General features: G+C 45.1%; 1 protein-coding gene across 1 annotated transcript; it reads left to right on the top strand.

Moving 5' to 3' along the window:
* Positions 1-723: 723 nt before the first annotated feature.
* ZSWIM4 (zinc finger SWIM-type containing 4) lies at positions 724-21,722 on the top strand. The gene is made up of 14 exons (XM_063445974.1): positions 724-926; positions 5,088-5,298; positions 12,286-12,633; positions 12,816-12,964; positions 13,056-13,206; positions 13,585-13,755; positions 15,354-15,674; positions 16,593-16,718; positions 17,796-18,044; positions 18,249-18,384; positions 19,091-19,245; positions 19,428-19,591; positions 20,316-20,397; positions 20,498-21,722. Exons 1-14 carry the CDS (start codon positions 801-803, stop codon positions 21,379-21,381), a joined length of 3,273 nt encoding a protein of 1,090 aa, XP_063302044.1. The 5' UTR covers positions 724-800; the 3' UTR covers positions 21,382-21,722.
* The last annotated feature ends 887 nt before the right edge of the window (positions 21,723-22,609 follow it).

Genomic DNA, 22,609 nt, shown 5'->3' with positions numbered 1-22,609 from the left:
ATTATTATATTAAATTATTATGTTATATTATATTATATATAGTCATATTATAATATATATAGTTATATTATATTGTTTATTATGTTATATTATTATGTTGTATTATAGATTATTATGTTATATTATATATTATTATATTAAATTATTATGTTATATTATATATAGTTATATTATATTATATATAGTTATATTATATTGTGTATTATGTTATATTATTATGTTATATTATATTATTATGTTATATTATATTTTGTATAGTTATATTATATTGTTTATTATGTTATATTATTATGTTATATTATATATAGTTATATTATATTGTTTATTATGTTATATTATTATGTTATATTATATATAGTTATATTATATTGTTTATTATGGTATATTATTATGTTATATTATTATGTTATAATGTTATATTATTATGTTATATTATATATAGTTATAATATATTGTTTATTATGATATATTATTATGTTATATTATATTATATTATATTATATATAGTTATATTATATTGTTTATTATGGTATGGACTTGCTCCATGTGACTGTTTGACCTCCGGCGAGTTAATCAATGAGCTGATTGAGGCTCCGCCCACCGTCACCTTATTTAGAACATCCGTAGAGTTAAAGCTCCCTGTTCTTGTCGCTGATTGGCCGGGATGGCAGTGATTGACAGTGAGGGGGCGTGGCGCAAGATAAAGCTGTCGGGCTCCATTGTTAGTGAGATTTAAAGGGGCCGCACGGAGCGGCCAGACAGTGAGCAGCCGGGATCCGGGCCACACACAGCGAGCACTCATGGATCCCAGCATGGATCCTCCTGTCATCAAGAGGCGGTGTACCGGCCTGATCCAGCGCTACAAGCCGGACTCACTGCTGGACCTGAGCGCCAAGAGAGTGGCCGAGACCTGGGCCTTCCAGCAGGTAGGACAGCCCGGAGAGAGAGAGAGAGAGAGAGAGAGAGAGAGAGAGAGGGGGGCGCAGGTAGGACAGCCTGGGGATGGGGAGAGAGAGAGGGGGGGGGCGCAGGTAGGACAGCCTGGGGATGGGGAGAGAGAGGGGGCCAGGTAGGACAGCCTGGGGATGGGGAGAGAGAGGGGGCCAGGTAGGACAGCCTGGGGATGGGGAGAGAGAGGGGGCCAGGTAGGACAGCCTGGGGATGGGGAGAGAGAGGGGGCCAGGTAGGACAGCCTGGGGATGGGGAGAGAGAGGGGGCCAGGTAGGACAGCCTGGGGATGGGGAGAGAGAGGGGGCCAGGTAGGACAGCCTGGGGATGGGGAGAGAGAGGGGGCCAGGTAGGACAGCCTGGGGATGGGGAGAGAGAGGAGGCCAGGTAGGACAGCCTGGGGATGGGGAGAGAGAGGAGGCCAGGTAGGACAGCCTGGGGATGGGGAGAGAGAGGAGGCCAGGTAGGACAGCCTGGGGATGGTGAGAGAGAGAGAGGAGGCCAGGTAGGACAGCCTGGGGATGGTGAGAGAGAGAGAGGGGGCCAGGTAGAAAAGCCTGGGGATGGTGAGAGAGAGAGGGGGCCAGGTAGGACAGCCTGGGGATGGAGAGAGAGAGAGAGGGGGCCAGGTAGGACAGCCTGGGGATGGAGAGAGAGAGAGAGAGAGAGGGGGCCAGGTAGGACAGCCTGGGGATGGAGAGAGAGAGAGAGAGAGAGGGGGCCAGGTAGGACAGCCTGGGGATGGAGAGAGAGAGAGAGAGAGAGGGGGCCAGGTAGGACAGCCTGGGGATGGAGAGAGAGAGAGAGGGGGGGGGGGCAGGTAGGACAGCCTGGGAATGGGGGGGGGGGGGGGGGGAGAGAGAGAGAGAGAGAGAGAGAGGCCAGGTAGGACAGCCTGGGGATGGAGAGAGAGAGGGGGCCAGGTAGGACAGCCTGGGGATGGAGAGAGAGAGGGGGCCAGGTAGGACAGCCTGGGGATGGAGAGAGAGAGGGGGCCAGGTAGGACAGCCTGGGGATGGAGAGAGAGAGGGGGCCAGGTAGGACAGCCTGGGGATGGAGAGAGAGAGGGGGCCAGGTAGGACAGCCTGGGGATGGAGAGAGAGAGGGGGCCAGGTAGGACAGCCTGGGGATGGAGAGAGAGAGAGGGGGCCAGGTAGGACAGCCTGGGGATGGAGAGAGAGAGGGGGCCAGGTAGGACAGCCTGGGGATGGAGAGAGAGAGGGGGCCAGGTAGGACAGCCTGGGGATGGAGAGAGAGAGGGGGCCAGGTAGGACAGCCTGGGGATGGAGAGAGAGAGGGGGCCAGGTAGGACAGCCTGGGGATGGAGAGAGAGAGAGGGGGCCAGGTAGGACAGCCTGGGGATGGAGAGAGAGAGAGGGGGCCAGGTAGGACAGCCTGGGGATGGGGAGAGGGAGAGAGGGGGCCAGGTAGGACAGCCTGGGGATGGGGAGAGGGAGAGAGGGGGCCAGGTAGGACAGCCTGGGGATGGGGAGAGGGAGAGAGGGGGCCAGGTAGGACAGCCTGGGGATGGAGAGAGAGAGGGGGCCAGGTAGGACAGCCTGGGGATGGAGAGAGAGAGGGGGCCAGGTAGGACAGCCTGGGGATGGAGAGAGAGAGGGGGCCAGGTAGGACAGCCTGGGGATGGAGAGAGAGAGGGGGCCAGGTAGGACAGCCTGGGGATGGAGAGAGAGAGGGGGCCAGGTAGGACAGCCTGGGGATGGGGAGAGAGGGGGGGGGGCAGGTAGGACAGCCTGGGGATGGAGAGAGAGAGGGGGCCAGGTAGGACAGCCTGGGGATGGAGAGAGAGAGGGGGCCAGGTAGGACAGCCTGGGGATGGAGAGAGAGAGGGGGCCAGGTAGGACAGCCTGGGGATGGAGAGAGAGAGGGGGCCAGGTAGGACAGCCTGGGGATGGAGAGAGAGAGGGGGCCAGGTAGGACAGCCCGGGGATGGGGAGAGAGGGGGGGCCAGGTAGGACAGCCCGGGGATGGGGAGAGAGGGGGGGGGCTATAGGAGTTCAGTGTTGGGGGGGGTTACTGGAGGTGGCTATTGGGGTTCAGTGTGGGGGGGGGGTTACTGGAGGTGGCTATTGGGGTTCAGTGTGGGGGGGGGGTTACTGGAGGTGGCTATTGGGGTTCAGTGGGGGGGGGGTTACTGGAGGTGGCTATTGGGGTTCAGTGGGGGGAGGGTTACTGGAGGTGGCTATAGGTGTTCAGTGGGGGGGGGGTTACTGGAGGTGGCTATAGGGGTTCAGTGGGGGGGGTACTGGAGGTGGCTATAGGGGTTCAGTGGGGGGGTTACTGGAGGTGGCTATAGGGGTTCAGTGGGGGGGTTACTGGAGGTGGCTTTTGGAGTTCAGTGGGGGGGGGGGGTTACTGGAGGTGGCTTTTGGGTTGGGGTTCAGTGGGGGGGGGGTTACAGGAGGTGGCTATTGGGGTTTAGTGGGGGGGGTTACTGGAGGTGGCTTTTGGAGTTCAGTGGGGGGGGGGGGGTTACTGGAGGTGGCTTTTGGGTTGGGGTTCAGTGGGGGGGGGGTTACAGGAGGTGGCTATTGGGGTTTAGTGGGGGGGGTTACTGGAGGTGGCTATTGGGGTTCAGTGGGGGGGGTTACTGGAGGTGGCTATAGGGGTTCAGTGGGGGGGGGTACTGGAGGTGGCTATAGGGGTTCAGTGGGGGGGTTACTGGAGGTGGCTATAGGGGTTCAGTGGGGGGGTTACTGGAGGTGGCTTTTGGAGTTCAGTGGGGGGGGGGGGGTTACTGGAGGTGGCTTTTGGGTTGGGGTTCAGTGGGGGGGGGGTTACAGGAGGTGGCTATTGGGGTTTAGTGGGGGGGGGTTACTGGAGGTGGCTTTTGGAGTTCAGTGGGGGGGGGGGTTACTGGAGGTGGCTTTTGGGTTGGGGTTCAGTGGGGGGGGGGTTACAGGAGGTGGCTATTGGGGTTTAGTGGGGGGGGTTACTGGAGGTGGCTATTGGGGTTCAGTGGGGGGGGTTACTGGAGGTGGCTATAGGGGTTCAGTGGGGGGGGGTTACTGGAGGTGGCTATGGGGGTTACTGGAGGTGGCTATTGGGGTTCTGTGGGGTAACACACAAACTGATCTTTACTGTGTCTATTATATCCTTATAGGGCCTTATCTTTCCATGTGTTTAGCTGTGTGTATATAGAGCCTTGCTGTGCACACTATCATTATACTGCATAATATCTATACAGTTATTGAGTTTTATTGAGGGCCTTCCTTTCAGATGTATCCATCTCTCCATCATTTACTGTGTTTATTCTGACCTTCCATATAAAGCATTATTTCTATACAAGTCCTATACACACAGCTTTCCATATGGAGTCCTGTTCTGTGAGTTCCTTATTTATATCGCATAGAATTAGATTGTTCTATTGTGTGTAGACTTATCTACACTCTTTGTATGGAACATGCAGTTGGGCTTATTACCAAATTGGAAAACCCAGCAGTTTTAACTATTTATTTAATTTTTTTTAATAAAAAAAATGTAATAGAGGGTTTTACATCCAATGCAAAATTGAAAACCTCCATAGCATGGAAATTCTATGTGTATAAAATATATTGCATTTAGTAGATATGGGCCATTAATCAGCAATAGAAGTCTGACATTAATGTATGTATGCTTTCTGTAGTGAGGTTTCTAATTATTTGTAGACTGAGCAAAAACGCCTATAAAAATGACAGATCTAGGTGAATGGGGAAAATGCTGAAATTAATATTAATTGCCCCTGATGATTAAATGCGTTGGGTACACCTTGATGGAAATGTAAAACTGCCCTCATTCATCACATACAGATTTTTGTGGGATAATTCTATTATCACACATGTACAGCCCTGCAGTCCTCAGAGCAGCTTGGCTTTCCAGCCAGCCAAAAGTTTCTTTGCATCATAGTATCTCAATGACATCATTTCTTCCTCATTGTGTATCCCAGTCTATGGCCCATCCCATGTAGAATGCCACCCGACAGATGGTGGTTAGAGGGTGCTATCCTCACTTTAAGGAAAATAATGCAATTCTCTTATACAATGTGATCTGTTTTTAGGGATGAGTCTGTGATTTATGGTTGTCTTTCTCGGTCATGAAATGATGGTACTGTACTAATGTGTGTAACTCCTTTTCTCTCTCAGGTTGAGGAACGCTTCTCACGGGTACCAGAGCCCGTCCAGAAACGCATTGTATTTTGGTCCTTCCCGCGCAGTGAAAAGGAGATCTGTATGTATTCGTCCCTTGGGACCATTGGCTACCAATCCCTTGACGGAGAGGATGAATCCCGGGTCCCCTTCAACCGAGGATTGCAGCTCCTACAGTCTGGGGCTGTTCAGCGCGTCCTGCAAGTTGGTGAGTGACAGCGTGGATGGGATTTTCTCTGGGTTCTGAGAATCTGTACTGGCCATGAGCAGGACTGTGGAAAGAGGCCAAGCTCAGGATTCCAAACTCTGTTATCTAGCCGATAATGAGAACTCTAGTGGTGACAACCCCTCTATTATGTACAGAATGCCATCCTAACTTCACACACTTTGGCAGGGCCTGCAGATCCGGTTTAACTGAATCAGTTCAGGTGTACAGCATTCTGGCTTTGTGTGGTGTGTTTTTTTTTTTTTTTTTTTACTTTTATTGTTTTTATGGAGGAGGGGTGTAGGGATTATTGAAGCGACCAATATGTAGTTTGAAAGAGAGACCAAAATAAACCTGTATGTTTGCAGCAGCCCAAGCTGTGATATGATAAAGCAGCATGCTGGGGTGACGGGCGACAATGATTTTTGTCTGTTGGTTTCAGCTGAATTGTTTTAAGAGCCGTGCATTCTTGTTGTATGTAATGTCTATTTCTGACTGATTAGGCAGAGCTCTGTCTTGTATGCCATTTCCCTATTCCATACACACCTGTAGCTGCAGGCACTGACATGTTAGGCAGGTGACAGTTGGTGACACCCTTATCATGTCACTGCAATGTTTCTCTTTGTCACTGCCTGAGTCAGTGGCCTGACCTTGATGGCACGTCTGGGCCTGCTGTTGTGTGTAAGACAGCAGATACTGGCACCTCCCTGCACGCCTGTACCCTTTGCATATAGACTGTGTGCCAAGGTAAGGAAGGACTCCTACGCCAGCAATCCAAGTGATTACCTGGTCAATGGTCTTTCTGGGAAGGAAACTTGTCTAATAATAAATCTATACGATCACTGCGCTTTTAATAGACTCTGAATCACACCGTTTTTACATCTTGCCAAGTGTAATCATTGTACTTGTATAACAGACTGAAAACAGAGTAAAGAATGCACTTCTGAAATCCCCTACAGGTTTACATCATCTGGCTGTTTTGTGTCACCTGCTGTAAATCTTTTTTTTTTTTTTTTTTTAATTTATTTATTTATTTTAACTTTGCTGACTGCCGTACATCCTTTGGGGCTCATTCACTAAATGGCAATCTTAGAATTCTTAATTGATATTCTGATTTAGTTTAGAATGTTGGAGTAGTCTCTATCCCTGTGATTTCCACAACTATAACTGAATAAAACTACAATGTGGCTGTTCACAATGGTCAATTGGTTGTGTGTGTGTGTGTCTCCACGCATTGTTAAATATTATCCAGGGTCCCTTTAAATCTGGGCATGCAAAAAGATTCATCCTGCAGGGTGATAAATTGATAACATGGTCCTGCTGTGTATAATTACAGAATAATTGGGTTTATATACTAAGGTAAGAATATCAAATGTAAAAAGAGCTTCTCTATGTCAGATCCTTCCAGTCCAGTTACTTTGGCCTTGAAATTCACTTAGAATTTTTAATGTAGTGAATAAACCTGTGTATCTAATAATGTCTCTGAATTTAATGCAGAAAAATACTTGCTTTTACTTTTAATAGAGCCCCCACTAAGCAAAAACAGAATGGTTCTATTCATTGTGGGGGGAAAAAATAAATATAAATATATATCCAATTTCTGTGCACCCCCTCCAGCCTTTGGGCAATAAATGGTTAAATTCCCTTCCACTATTAGGATATCAAACCCTGGTTGGTTAATCTTCTCCTTTCTGTGTTGTGAGCCCCAGGGCTCCCCCTCCCTGTGTGCGAACGTATTTTGTACACAGCAGATAAAAGTCCCATTCACAGAGCAGGCCTAAGGCGTAGAACAAGGACAATGCGAGGCTGATGCCCCTGCCGTCACGCGTAACAGATCCCACACATGTCCTGACAGCAGAGACCTGAAACGGGCAGCCTGTCATGAATGGGTTTATTGAATGCTGGCTTTTTGTAGTAATGTACATGCCCAGAGCGAGTGCGGTTACCCTGACCAGACTGCAAAGCCTTCTGGGAAACACTCCTGCATGATGTTGCATACATAACTCATTTAGTTGTTACGGTTAGTAGGGGTTGGAGACGACTGGATTGCATGCTGCTCATGAGGTGTGGGTTATAGGAGAAGTGGGGAACTGGAGTGAGTTTGCTGCTCATCTAGCGTGGGCTTATAGGAGGTGCGGGTGGGTGCTGCTTGGGTAGCGTGGGGGTTATAGGAGGTGAGGGTGTACGGTGCTTGGGTAGTGTCCATGCCTTTTTATATATATATATATATTTTTTTTTTATCTGCAAGGACACTCTGTGCCCCGAAATAGTTTCATTAAGATTTTGGTACTTGGAGTCTCTATAGTGTCGGTATTCCTGAAACTATATAGCTCTGAAACTGTTTAGGTGTTTAGCCCCACTTGCTTCATGTTCTAAAAGTGTGGTTATTATATATAACCTACAGGTTTACATCATCTGGCTGTTTTGTGTCACCTGCTGTAAATCTTTTTTTTTTTTTTTTTTTTTTTTTTTTTTTTTTTGTGGTTATTATTTTTCTCTCTCCTTGATTTCAGTACTGTGACTGACTGGCTCTGCCATGGCTGAAATACCCAAATTTGATCTCAGGGAGTCCAATGCTTTTCCATTGGGAGACTATAGTGCATGCCACGCTTTCTAGAGATGCATCTCTGAGGAACGTTCAGTCTCTCCATGCAGGAGGGGGAACGTCGAACGTTGGTGCAGCACTGCCGCAGGAAGCACCTCTAGTAGCCATCTGAGTGACTGCCACTAGGTGTTCCTAGGGAGCAATGTAAATACTGCCTTTTCATTAAAAAGCCTGCAGAGACAGATTATAGTCACAGAACAAATGCATTAAACTGTAGTTGTTCTGGTGACTATAGTGTCCCTTTAACCAATCTGTAAACGATCTGGTTTTGTTTTAGCAAAATCCTGACATGCTGGTTGTAGAAGCAATGTGTTATTCATAGCCTGTGATTGCTGTAAACTGGATGGAGCACAGACCTACCAGCCCGGGCAGGTTATTCTCTAGAAATCTGCGCTCAGGTCCTGTTCTCGCAGTTGAATGGTTTGGTCTGTAGGACAGGTTCCTGTCTCTCTTATTACATAAGTCCTCGTTTATTCCATTGTTCTATGTAATTTCCATGCCATCAGAATCATCTGAAACTCCTGTGTATTTAATCTTTTTCCATCACAATAAGCTGATGGGGGTTTGATTATTGATGACTTGGCTACATGAGTGGGTAACGCTGTAACTGTATCATATCCCTGATTTGTGTGTCCTTCCTTGAAGGGGTGGGATAAAGCTGGGTATCTGAACATACGGGAAAAAAGCTTATCTTATTTACACTAATCTTGTGTATATACATTGTACTTTCCAATCTCTCACGCCCTCCTCACTGTGTTCTCCCTTCACTACAATGTCTAAAGACATTTCATTTTTCCTAAATCTTTTAGAATCCTCTCCTTTTGGCTTTAAAGCTCTTTATTTTAGTGTTTCACAGTCTTCCTTTCACACCCCAAGGATACTGCAGTGATCTATTTTTTTTTTTTTTTTTTTTTAGGTATACCGACATTTTATTTAAATTCTTTATTTTTGCAGTGCTTTTAGTGGTTACAGGCTTACATATGGTACCCCAACGGCATTCCATACGTTGATTGCTAAACATTTGTTACAGAGGGTATAGATAGACAAAGCACTTTTTTTTTTTTTTTTTGTTGATATTACATGGTAAACAGGCTTAAACGTAGATTGAGATTACAATAGAAAAACAAAAGAAGCATTCTAGAGTTTTGCTTTTAACACATAGTAGTTGCTAGACTTTGCGCGTTTTCTAGTGGTTAATGACAAGATAAGGTTACACGCAGGCATTGTATTTATTTTAGCTAGTTACAAGCTTAGGTATGCGAGATATAGTATCTCCCCTCAGGCCTCCATAGACACCCTTAAATGCTGTTGACAAGGCATGGTAGACACTACTTCACCGCCTATTCTCCCAAATAATACACAATAAAGCATTTAAATCTGCTTGAAGCCACTATAGGTATACTTGCTGACTGTGTAGCGGGAGTAGCTTCTCTTTGTCACAGCTCACGAGCATTAGTCCCTTATACAGTTCATCTTGGTCTCTTGCTGGGTTGATTTTGTCTCCGCGTGGAGCCGCCATCTTGGTGGTCTCGAGGCCGTTCTTTGAGGGAAAGTTCCACTGCCGACCGATGCCAGAGCAGGTCGTTCTAGGCTGTGGGGGAGCAGGCTTCCGACCTCCGTCCCTCTCTGCTGTGTGCGCCAGCTTCTGCTTCTGAAAACACGAGGTCCAGGGAGCTTGCCTGCGGTAAGGGTTTTCGTGGGCTGTGGTCGCTTTGCGGATTACTCAGTCCCCTGAGAGCCTGGGTCAGCCGTGGTGGGAGGCTTAGAGTTTGCTGTTTGTGGTCGCTTGGGAGCAGGCTGGAAGTGTGGTAAGTGGGGTGTTCACCTTCATGCTTGGGCGCTCTGCATGGCTCCCTGCTTAGTCCTTGTGGCCTGCTGTAAACGGGGCTCAGGTCTCTCATGCACGTGGTGGTCGCCATTTTGTGTGCAGCAGTGTCGTCCTTTGCATCTCTCCCAGGCCCTTGGGGTGAGGACCGGGATCACCCCCCCGGTCCAGAGGGGGGGGAAATCAGGACCGGGTCCGCATGTGGATTCCCTGTTCGACGGGCTCCAGTGGGCAAGTTAGTGGTGTGGCGGCCGTCCACTCCTCTCGTTGCCGGGTGAGGTCTCGCCTGTTGCCGCAGGGACCTCTCCCCTGAGGGACTAAAACCCCGGAGGGCAAGCCTCTCCTCAGCTCTGGTAGCCCTAGACGACTGGGGTCGCAGTTGTGGGCTGGTCGTGCGATCCAAAAGCCCAATTTACAGGCATAAAAGGTGGATTGTAGCTTGTATTGAGCAGGAGCTGGTCTGTCTTGCGACCGCTCGGCTCGGCGGCCCGGCCCGCCCCCTGCAGTGATCTCTTTATATTTCTTTGTGACTTCCCAGCCTTGGGTTTTTGTCACTTTTTTTTTTTATTTTTTTTTTCTCTCACTGCAATATAATCTACATTTGGAGGGCGAAGCCTTATTAGAAAGTATTTTTATCTTTAACTCCAATTGTGGTGTCTTTCACTTTTTCCACATCTTCCTCTGATGTAGTTGTCCGTATCCTTTTTTTGTAACTTCCAGTAGATGTCTTGGTGCTGGAGGCCAGGCAATTGGTCGTTTCCTATTGACTGTCCTCACGCTGTAGGTATTTCAATGATGCGTTTTGAACCTGGGAGAACAAAGGCCTCAAGTGGGACAAATAAAGTATACTTTTGTTGGTAAACAAACTAGATGGAGTGAGTGTAAGCTTTCAAGAGCATTTCTGTACCTCATCCAGATACGATGTGTGAAGTATAAACTAGAATGTTCTTGAAAGCTCTCACTTGTAATTTACTCAAAAAAAATAAAATAATAAATAAAATAAACAAATAGATGGTAGACAGCAGGCAACATCTGATGGAGATGACACAAGAACAATTCGTACATTCCATGTCTAAAATAACTGGGCTAGGCTAGTGGCACAATATATGTAGCGATGCCTATGGTATCTCCTGCGTGCTTAAGTAAATGTATCCCTATGGTATTGTATATGCAGTAAGACTATCAGTCCAGTATGGTGTGGGCCCCAATCCGCAGGAGTCCTCTCCCCGAGCGGGTGGGCAAGTCCCCTCTACGGCCCGTATTACGCCCTATGCCTCTTCTGCTAGCTCTTTGGTGCCAGTTGTGTGAGTCAAGTAGGCCCCCAAATTGAGCCTTTGCCCTGTAATCTAGAGGGGCTGCCCCGGGTACCTCCGGTGCTGTGACAGTTCCACTGCTAGCCTGCTGCGGTGCCCTCTTGTGAGTCGTCGTGTGCGGTTCGATCTGGGTGCCGCTGGGCTGTGAGTGTCCCCTCAGGTGCTTTTCATGGTGTCGCATTGTCCCTGCTTCGGCTGGAGGGCAGCGGGAGGATAACGCTGTGTTGGTGCATTTTGTTTTGCGCTGTCTGGGGGGGGTCTCTCTGTTTGTGGGTATGATGGTGTGAGGCTGAGAGCCTGTTGCTTTTGTCTGACCACTCCTCCGTCTAAGTGTCTGTTCACCTGCCGGGGCTTTTTCGGGTTTCGCGGCATGAGGGTGTTCTGGAAGATGCCGCTGGACTGGAGCCTCACCCGCTGGTGGGAGCTGAGCTCTCTGTGGCTGCTTGCGTGGAGTGCCTTGACTCTGCCTGTGCCGGTTAGGTGCTTGCATTACCTGGTCCAGCTTTGCCCAGAAGACCTCAAAAGCTCTATCAATCCCAGGTGATGGCGAGGTTTGGGTTGTAGTGTTATTATACATTGCACACGTGGTGCCTGCCATGTTGGAGATGTCTATTTGTTTTCTACTTGTAGAGGCCGCCTTGTGGTGAGGCTGTTCTCCGCTGGGTTGCCTCTCGGACTGGGATATCCCCCGCCGGTCCATAGGGGGGGGGGGGGGCTGTGGGGCACAGGATGGTGTTGTTCGCGGCTTTCTGGGAGTTCCCATTGCGAGGTCAGCTGCATCTTCATGCCTCACTAGGCCGCAGGACAGACATCCTGCTTTCCGGGGTTTTATCCGCTTGTGGTTTTGGTAAGACTGCCGATGCTGGTCCCCGTTGCCTCTTGTGATGATAAGCTGCCTTTTTAATTATTATCCCATTCTGATTTTGGCAGAAATCCTCAGTTTAATGCTGGATATTCAGGAGCCCAGCATGGCAGTCAGGCCCCGCCCCCCCACTTGTAATTTACTCACCCAGTAAATGTTAAATCGACTTTGAATTGAACACTGTATTTTATTTTTATTTATTTTTTAAGGTTAGCAGCTCTGTGAAAAAATGCTCAGGGTTATTCCTGAAAATCTGTGTGTTTTTCCAAACTGACATAATTTTTTATCATGAATGAGCAATGAATCTGTATGTTTGCGTAGTTCCTGTGTTATCCTTTTTCATATCCACCCCCCCACCACTTTTTTTTTTTTCTCTCCCTTGCAGGGTTTCACCTCAGTGGATCTGTTACAGAACCGGGTGATCCAGAACGTACCTACCAAGTATCAATCAGCTTTGACCGATGCAAGATTACATCTGTGAGCTGTGGCTGCGAAAACAAAGACATTTTTTACTGTGCACATGTAGTAGCTCTTTCCATATATCGTATTCGTCGGGCAAGAGGGGTGGAATTGAGACTGCCCATTTCAGAGACTCTCTCTCAGATGAATAGGGATCAGCTACAGAAGTTTGTCCAGTATCTGATCAGTGAACATCACACAGAAGTGTTGCCTACAGCCCAAAGACTTGCTGATGAGATTTTGCAGCTGGGATCAGAGATTAATATGGTTCATGGTAAGACCAATATGGGTGGGAGGGAGAATATCATTGGAAGCAGAACCTACAACACTGGAGATTTTACCCTTAAAGCTCAGGAAACTTGCTTGGCTTGTTAACTTGTCCATCGCCGAGTTGGTCAACCGCTTCTCGTCTACTACCTTTGGTTTAATCCTTCTTTTATTGCTACTACCCCCTAGGAGCCCCAGATCCTACGGCCGGAGCTGGACGCGAGGATGATAATTGCTGGCACTTGGATGAAGAGCAGATTCAGGAGCAGGTGAAACAGCTTCTGACCAACGGAGGATACTATGGATCCAGCGCTCAGTTGCACTGCATGTTTAACAAAGTGAGTCTTCATGCAATCATACTGTCTTGCAGATCCCTATGTGTGCATTTTATGAATCTCGTTTGCCAATTGACACCTGACTGATCTCCAGGTACGGGAGATGTTACGGATGCGAGACTCTAATGGTGCCCGGATGCTGATCCTGATGACTGAGCAGTTTTTGGAGGATCCACGCTTAGGCCTGTGGCGGCAGCAGGGAGCTGGCATGACTGATAAAAGTCGACAGCTCTGGGATGAGTTGGGTAAGACCACCCTCTCTGTGTACTTAAGTTATAGAACAATAATTTCTCATAAGCCTCCCCTTCACCCTTTCGTCCTGTACAGAACTAGTCACTCTTTTATTTTATGTAAGACTATAACTTGTGCCATATTCGATGACCCCCTTGAAACGGTTAAGGGCATAGGCAGTCTTGGTTATCCAGTATTGCCATATACCCATTCAGTCTTGTCCTGCAAGCAGTTGCAGGGCTTCGTCGGTTTATATGTTGATTGATCCCATTCTGAGAACCCAGTTGTGGGTTGTTTTTTTTTGGGAGGGGGGGAGGGGGGATTTGTCAATTTTATTCCATGTCACTGGCAATGGCCTCAGATTAATCCATGTCTAAACTGTGTACCTGCAGGTGCGCTGTGGGTGTGTGTTGCGCTCAACCCCCACTCTCGCCAAGAAGAGAAAGAATCATGGCGGGAACTGCTTCTGAAATGGAATGCTCTGGACACGTGTCCACTGGAAGAAGGCAACTACAGTGTTGATGGACTTGGCTCACACTTGCAGCGTCTGAACGGGAACCAAGGTAGGAAGCCTGTGCTCTACCATGGACTATAGCTAGAGGTCTTACCATGCAATAGATGATTTCTGTCAGTATTTTGCTCGCTAAGAGTAATAGCATGACATGATCTCTAATGGGCCCTTCTAAAAATTGTGACATTAATTACTAGTCTGTAATGTTAAATCTGATGTGAACTGCAATTTCTTAAGGGTTACCTACCAGACTCCAGACCCCTAAAGCATTTCAGATTGATCACATGCTTTATATGTGAAGAGTGTGCCTCTTTACATTTTTTAAATTTTATTTTAACAAAGGGCAGATTTTATTAGAAACTGTCATTTGTATAAATTATTTTGTTATGCCCTCCTGGCTGTCAGACAACCTCTCCTGTTATTTCCTGGTTTATTTAGCTCAGTAGTGCTGACCTCAAGAGGCAACAACTGACCAGAGCACTTGCCTTTCAAGGACTTCTCATTGAGCTGCCGTGGGAAGTCTGTGATTGGACAGCCACAGAAAGTCTGGGCGGGATTAGGAGGGGAGGGCTTGCAAAGGCTGCAGACCAGATATCTACAGTTTGTGCAAGCTTTATTTATATATACTTTTTTCGGCAGTGGAGTGTCCCTTTTAATATGACTCGTATAATTTATACAAGGCTGCCATCTTTGTTTCTGCTTGCATAAGAAATATTGGTAATCAGGGAATATCCTGCATTAAATATTGCTATTGTATCCATTGGGACATGATGAACAAATGCATGACCCAAGCTTGCTACAGGACTGATTGTGGAGATGTCTCTCTAATATATGCCACTTGGGTTCATGTTTTTGTGAAGTACACTCTAGTTGTATATAAAATGTTGTCAACAAAAGCATTTAGAGGTGTATGGGCATGCTGATCCCACAGGATTTGCAACATGTAAGGAAGTTGGTTTTTAAAAGTCAATAGGGATGTTCTGGATAAAGACTCTGGGGTGCAATTTGATTGTGTCTGGGGTTTTCCCATATCCCCTCTCCATTATATAGTTAATGTATTGAGGTGTGTTGTAAATCCCATATGCTTTGCAAATTCAGTAGGAAGTCCTTCCCAGACTCAGTGCCTATAATTATGCCCAATTTTCAACAAATCTCTGTACAGCAGTAAGCCAGTAGCTAACTAAAATCCCATACACACCAGTGATAACAATGTTCCATTATAGTATTGGGTCTAGAATGGAAACCCTATAGGTTAAGATTGGATGGGAGTAAAAAAATTCCAATCCCGTTCAAAGATGACTTGTATTAAAGGGACACTCCACTATCTAAATACAATAAATGTAGAGCAATCGCTGTTTAGTATGTATACCTCCATGAAAATTAAGGTTTTTACTAGGCATTTATCAAAGTACAGCTTGCAAAAGCTGCAGAATTTTGTCTGAAAACCTGGCAAGCACTCCTCTTCAAAGTCCAGACTTTCTTCTGGCTGTCCAATCAGACTTCAAAATGTAGCTCAATTAGGGGTCTGGAGTATCCCTTTTAACACCAGATCCTGTTATGGAGATGCATCTACTTCTTCAACATGGTTTCTGAGAAACCTACCCCGATTACCGTTCAAAAACAATAACCTGCTTTTGCTTGTTCCCCCAGAACCTGTGGTTCGTCATACGGTTTTTGCCAGGGCACTAAAAGCACTAGAATTGCACTGGACAGATCCTCACCTACAACGTATACTTCATGGAGAAACCCATATCGCTAGCAGTGGAGTGAAGAACAGCACAGACAAGTTGTTGTACGATCCACAGGGTCGTCCATTGTGGCTGGGGGATCAGTTTCCCATGGCCTCTGCACGTGTGGATGCTTTATACTTTCACGGATACCCATTACAGGCCTTTAGGCTTGCTGTATGTGTTGCAAACACTATGAGGTTTCTGCGCCAAAACCAGATAGAAGGTGTGAAACACAGAAAAGGTGAGAAAAGGGACAAGCAGGTAGAGGAACTGTTAGAAAATTAATATTTTGAAGACAGAAATTTAGTATCTAGAAGACTAAAAGGGACACTATATAGTCACCAAAACAACTTTTGCTTAATGCAGCAGTATCTGCAATTTACGATTTAAATCCTTGTTCATGCAGCCCTAGGCAAACCTCCTGTGACTTCATGTGACTTTAACAGCTTTCCTAAACACTTCCTGTAAAGAGAGATTCAATGTTTACACTTCCTGTATGGCAAGTTCTATTCAATTAAGTATTTATCTCCTTTAATTGCTTGATATATGCTGCATTAGCTTCCTCTGTGTGATTAAAGTTCAATTTCCAGAGCAGGAGGTATAAAACTTCTAAAGCAAGTTAACATTCAATTGAAAATGAAACAATTTTGTTTTAATGCAGACTGTCACAGCCAGAGGAGGTATGGCTAGGGCTGCATATATGGACAAGTGATTGATTTAACTTTAAAATGGCAGAGAATTGAGCAGTGAAACTTTTTAGATGCATGATCTATACACTAGAACTTTTTACGCTAAAGTTGTTTTGGTGACTAGTGTTCCTTTTTTAAAGATGAGATGAGAATTCTCAGAAATTCAAAGTTAAATTAAAGGCCAGAATAGCTGGACTAAAAGCAAAGCTGACTTGATGTTTTCCAGTATGATTGGCCCTTATATTTAAAATCCATTTTGAATTTAACTTAGAATTTCAGACTATTTTAACACACACAAACTTGGTGTCTATAATCATTGTGGAGGAGCTATGGACACTGCAAGAAATGCCAATTAAGAAGTGTAAGGTTTTGTAGAATTGAATAAGGGAGTGTTGTAAAGGATGTTGTGGCTCTTGACAAAACTTCTTTTTTTTTTTTTCTAATTTTTTTTTTTTTTTATATTAATATAGAGTTCCCCATAAAAGAGAGCACAACTCTCACAAATCTGGAGAGCTGGGTTGGACACCCTTTGGATCCAATTAGTCGTATATGTCGGGTACTTCTGGACGCATGCCTGCCGCTGGACGAATCCATAGGTAATGGTTTAATGCATGGAATAGAAACCATGGTGAAGTTGGCATTGTGGTCCAAAATGAATGCCCCACCCTAAACCTCTGCAAAATGGGGGATATGCATACTCCCTTTATAGTGCATGTATACTGGGCTTTCTGAAAAGGTTTAAAGGGCCACTATAGCACTGGTTATTAAAACACTATGGAGTTATATTCCTATTTAGATTATCGGGCCCCCACCACTATTACCATTTCCTAATTTCTTCTCTTGCATCAGTCTCCTTGCTGCTGCCCATGTCAAATGAGTTGGCAATCCAATATTTTCTCATTGGGAAGGCTAGCGCGCATGTGCAGAAAAATACCTATGAGTATTTGTCTATGAGTAGTTATGAGCATCATCATGTTCAGCATTGCCATGTGCAACATCAGTCCTGCAATCTTTGCAGGACTGCAAGCAGGAAGTCCATCTAGTGGCTGTCAGTGACCACCACTCATTGGAGCTGGCATTAGGCAGCAATGCAAACCCAGCCTTTTTTTTTTTTTTTTTATCAGAAAAGGCATTTTTTTACACAGCTGACACTGCTACAGAACAAATGCGTTAAGCTGTAGTTGTACTTTTTAACTTTCAAAATATTAATGGTATTTTTGTAAATTGTATAATATTATGGTATTTGTAACATTATTTATTTTATTGGATCACAATATAACCTCTGCTTTGTTAATGTTTTGTGACAGGGAGAGACCCATGGCAACTTTGGGAATTCAAAGTAAACTTTAGAATTTGAGGCCAAAGTAGATGAACTGGGAATATAGGTGACTGAGAATCCAGTTTGGCTATTTTGGCATTCCAAGTGAATTTCAAATTTAATTCCGAGCAATTGTCACTCAAGTGAATAACCTATCAAAGTGTGGATGTTTAATCACCACTATTCACCCTCCCACCCCCCAATATAAATGGGTATTCCCAGGACAGAGAAATTGATTTTTAGAGTCAAAGCCAATGTTTGATTGCTCCATTTTTATCTGGCCTCAGATTTACTCTTTAAACCTACTCACACTGTAGCAGAACAAAGCAATTTAAACTGACCTCTTGTCTCCTAGTAAGAGACCCGGGGAAGGTGCCGTACCAGCATAACCCAGTGCCGGGAGCTCCTGGAGAATCTTACCTTTGCCTAGCTCTTGAGGTTGCATTGATGGCCCTTGGACAGCAGCGAGCAATGCCGGAAGGTCTCTATGCCCAGGACAAAATGGTTCGCAATGAAGAGCAGCTCATTAGTGTTTTGGGGACCCTGCATATGGGTGATCGCATGGTACAAGTACTAAGGAAGCAGGCCATGCTGCTTTTGGAGGGTGAGTTTGGGCCAAACTAAGGTGTGACGTTACAAGGGGGGATGCTTCCTCTCAAAACGACTATATGGTCATTCATTAAATTTAAAAGTGTTTCCTTTTGGAGTCAAAAAATATCATTGTATTAAAGTTTTAAGCATATTTATGTTTTGTATCTTGCTTTCCTAAAAATGTTTAAAAAATATTTCTATGCACTTTCTTTGACAGGGGGGCCATTCAGCGGATTTGGAGAAGTCATTTATCGTGAAAGCATTCCTATGCATACTTTTGCTCGCTTTTTGTTTAACACCCTTCTGCCGCATGATGCAGACCTAGCGTATCAGATTGCATTAAGAGCTATGAGGTAGGTGTTCCGGATACACTTTATTGTTCTCGAAAGCGGTACAAGTTTTACAGAGTATTTATTTAAAAGTGTTAAGTGTTCCCCCAGGAGTAGCATTGTTGGTTTTAAAAACTAGCTCAAATTCAAATGTAAAGGTGATACCATATAGTTAAATATTTACTTGATGATTCAACTATGAATGCTTGTAGAAAATGATTAGATCCTTTGTTTTTCTTTTTCTGTGATACAAATTATTATTTCCTAAGGATTCAACTGTAAAAGGTTGGGCTAGAACTTTCAGTAAGAATATAATGAAACCCAAGACTGAGCTATATATTTAAATTGGTTTAACCATGTCAGGTGGTACTGTCCCCATTTTTTTTATTCTGCGCCTTATTCATTATAAAACATCTAATAACAGATCTGTTGGCAACCTCACTAAAACATTGGTGCTGGTGACTAACAAATGCTGAACTCATTGACTTATTGTAGACCATAAAATCAAACAAAATAACAATGAAAAGATTTGGTGGTAAGTCTAATCTTCATACAGGACATCAACCTGGCTTAATCTTAACCAAAGCCAAAATACCTCTTGCTGTACCAGAGGTAAATTTTGTGTTGATTGGTTCTTGCCAGATTCCTCCTCCTGCATTGTTCTCTGCTTCGCTGTCATTTTGGCTGCCTTCATTCTTCCGGTTTCCTCATTAAATGTCACGTTTTCCAGGCTACCTGTCCTTGAAACTCTTCCCCCACACCTTGGATCCGACCTCTTGCCTCTTGACTCCATGTTGACCAGCAGGTTCCCCCGTTGGTTCGTCTTGGGACATCTGGAGACGAGACAGTGTGAACTTGCATCAGCGATGTTGACCACCGCCAAGGGTATGTTAGGATTAATTTTAAAGAGGTGATTCTATTTTATGAACATAAGATTGAGGAGTCTATAAGGAGAGCAGTTAAAGTGTATATGGGTCTGTATAATGAGTCATGTGTTTGCTTGCTTTGTTTTCAAATGTAATTTTTATTTTCCCTTTTTTTTTTTTTTTTTTTTTTAATTTATTCAGGAGACCCAAAGTGGCTTCACTCAGTTCTGGCATCCATTCAGCAACATATCCACTCGCCTGCCATGCTTTTCAAGCTGGCACAGGATGCCTGTAAGACTGCAACACCACCCAATACATCACCTGACGCCACATTACTAAAGATTTCCCTGGAGCTGGGATTACAGGTGAGTCTCCAGTGTTCCATAATAGATTGTTCAGGACCTGAAAAGTTGTTACTGGGGGATGTTGGGTCCAAGTAGTAGTAGTAGTGGTGGTGGTGGTGGTGGTGGTGGTGGTGTGTGTGTGGTTTTTTTTTTTTTTTTGATGAGACTGAGATGTAGTGACAGTGAAACGTGGTGCAAAAATAACGCCAGTAATTACATGATAAAATACATCACACAAAGTATCAGGAAAAACTGCACATTTTGTATGTATGTATTTTCAATGTAAATTTGGGTAAAGCATATATGTCTAAGTGCTAACAAACATAATGGTACCAGTATAATTCTATGCATGTATGGTAAATCACATAACTTTTGCTAAACAAGCTAGGTAAACCTGAATGAACAATTTATCCACTGAAATCAAATGCATCACTATGCTGCACTTCCATTTAAAAAGCCTAATCAAGGACGTAATGTTGATACAGCAGGCATCATAGATCCGACTGGTTTAATAGCTCAGGGACATGTTAGGGGAAGCCACCATTGCTTGTGGGCGGTCAGCATATTTGGCATATTTCCACATGGCCCTAACTTGCGTCAGCTCAGCGGTCCGGCCCTGCCCCCTGGTTCAATGTTTTTGTGTGGAAGTGTGTGTTTTTTTTATCTTTTTGTATGGGTCAGCTGGATAAGTTGACAAAATATGGGAGCTTACTACAGTTTCAAACTATTACTGTTATCCTTGTAGGTCATGAGAATGACTTTAACAACCCTGACATGGAGACGCCGTGAAATGGTGCGCTGGCTTGTGTCTTGTGCTACAGAGATTGGTAAGTGGCTGCCACAACTACAGAAAAAAACTGATACTTGCTGTCTGTCATCTGATAAACACAGCGAAAACTTAATGTTTCTGTTTCTCTTCCACTGTAGGGGTTCAGGCTTTAATAAGCATTATGCAGAATTGGTACAGCCTCTTTACTCCCATTGAGGCAACTAGCATTGTGGCGGTTGCTTGTACATCCCCTGCCACCCTCCTGCGCTTCAGCTCTGACCCTCGTCAACGTGAAGAGTTGTGTTCCTGTTCCCGTGCCTTAGCTCTTCAGTGTGCTATGAAGGATCCACAAAGCTGCTCTCTGCCTGCCCTAACACTCTGTGAAAAAGACCACACGTCATTTGAATCTGCCTATCAGATTGTCCTGGAAAGTGCCAGCTCAGGCCCTGGTGCCCACACCCACCTTTTTACCGTTGCCCGCTATATGGAACACCGGGGTCTTCCGCTCAGAGCCTTCACTTTGTGTACTCTGGCTCTCTCCAATCTGACAATCGGTTTCAGTCAAGATGCTCACCCAGCTGTCAGTGACGTCCTGTGGGCCTGCTCCTTGGCTCATTCCTTGGGCAAAATGGAGCTGAGTGCTATAGTACCACTAATAATCAAGAGTGTTCAGTGTGCCCCTGTAATATCGGATATTTTGCGCCGGTGCAGTCTGGCACCTCCAGGTTTGGCACCAAACCTTCAGTCAGCTTCTTCTAACGCAGGGCGAGGACGAGGAACTGGCCTAAGAGCAGAAAAGACTCCTCTATGCCAGCTACTCGATGCAGCAATTGCAGCTTATGTCAGCAGCACTCACTCACGCCTTACCCACATCAGCCCACGACACTACGTAGACTTTATAGAGTTCCTCACCAAGGCCCGTGACACTTTTCTTCTAGCCGCTGATGGGCATCATCGGTTCGCCCAGTTTCTGGAGAACCTGAAGATAACTTACAGGGGTAAGAAGAAACTGATGCTATTGGTGAGGGAAAGGTTTGGCTGATTGCAATATGTATAAGGGGAGGCTGGAGGAATCCGTTCTTGAAGACTTGACTTCCTTTCCCTGGAGTGCAGACCTTCCATGGACAGGAATGGTCTTCCATCAATCTTCTGTCTGACATTGGACACATTTCCTGCTGGTGGAAGGGACTCCAGCGAAGGAGATTTTCGGAAAAATCCGTGCAGTATCCTTGTGACTTGCAGATTTAAAAAAACTTTTTTTTTTTTTTTTTATTTTAAACTTTCTTTTTATTTATAACAGGTACAACTCCTCCCTTTCTTCCACTGCCACATCCCCTCTACTCTCAGTGGAGCAATCCGTTATGTATAGGCCACAGCTCATGTTTATAAACTTTGATTGGCCTGGAAGTTGTGGGGGCTATGGCCTTTTTCTCTTTTTTTTTTTTTCTAAACAAAAAAAAGGGAAGGAGTTGCCTGGAAAAAAAAATCTGACTTTCTAATATTTATTTCTGAAGGATTCTCTGTTTTAACTTATATATTCATTATTTTTTATTTTAATTTTTTTTGTATAATTTTTACTGTGTTAACAAAAGGTTATATCAAACAGATTTTTAGATAATGGTGGTCAAAATGAAGTACTTTCCACCTTCCTCAATACAGAATTACTAGGCTTGACCACTAACACATTTTTAGAGGGGGGGGGGGGAAAGTCTTGATGCAGTATTATACCATCTGGTGGGTGGTACAGGTCTCCATGTTGGTCTACTGATTTTCCTCGAAGGTATCTACTAGAGCTTTATGACTATATGGTTGAGAAGAATGATCGCTGCCTGGTTCTCGGTTCTGTTGAATATGTCCATTTAATGTTTTTTTAACTTTTTTAATGTTAATTGCTTTAAAAAAAAGTCATTCCAGGGAAGGAGGGTCAGCAAAGGGAACATTTGGGGTAGAGGGTTGTCTAGTCTATAGCACTGTGAGGCATGCAGAGGGAGATTGTTTTAGTTTATACCTCACTCCCTCTTTACCATTTCAAAACCTTTTTTTAAATTCTACATACACGGGAAAGAAGATTTTGTCTGTCGTCCATCTTCTGCTTCCTCTGAAGTTCTCCAGCTGTGACCCTGTAGCTGTCCTCTCCTCCTTAACCCATGCTGTCACTTAACTGTCCCACATTCGCGGCCCTGCAGTGTGGCACTCTCCTTTCTTATCCAGCCCACTCCTGAGCTTTTTAACTCCAACACCTCCGATACACTCACCCCACTGACATTCCT

This window comes from Pelobates fuscus, chromosome 3 (assembly GCF_036172605.1).
Source record: "Pelobates fuscus isolate aPelFus1 chromosome 3, aPelFus1.pri, whole genome shotgun sequence".
Taxonomy (NCBI): Eukaryota; Metazoa; Chordata; class Amphibia; order Anura; family Pelobatidae; genus Pelobates; species Pelobates fuscus.
This window is presented reverse-complemented; position numbering and strand designations above follow the sequence as displayed.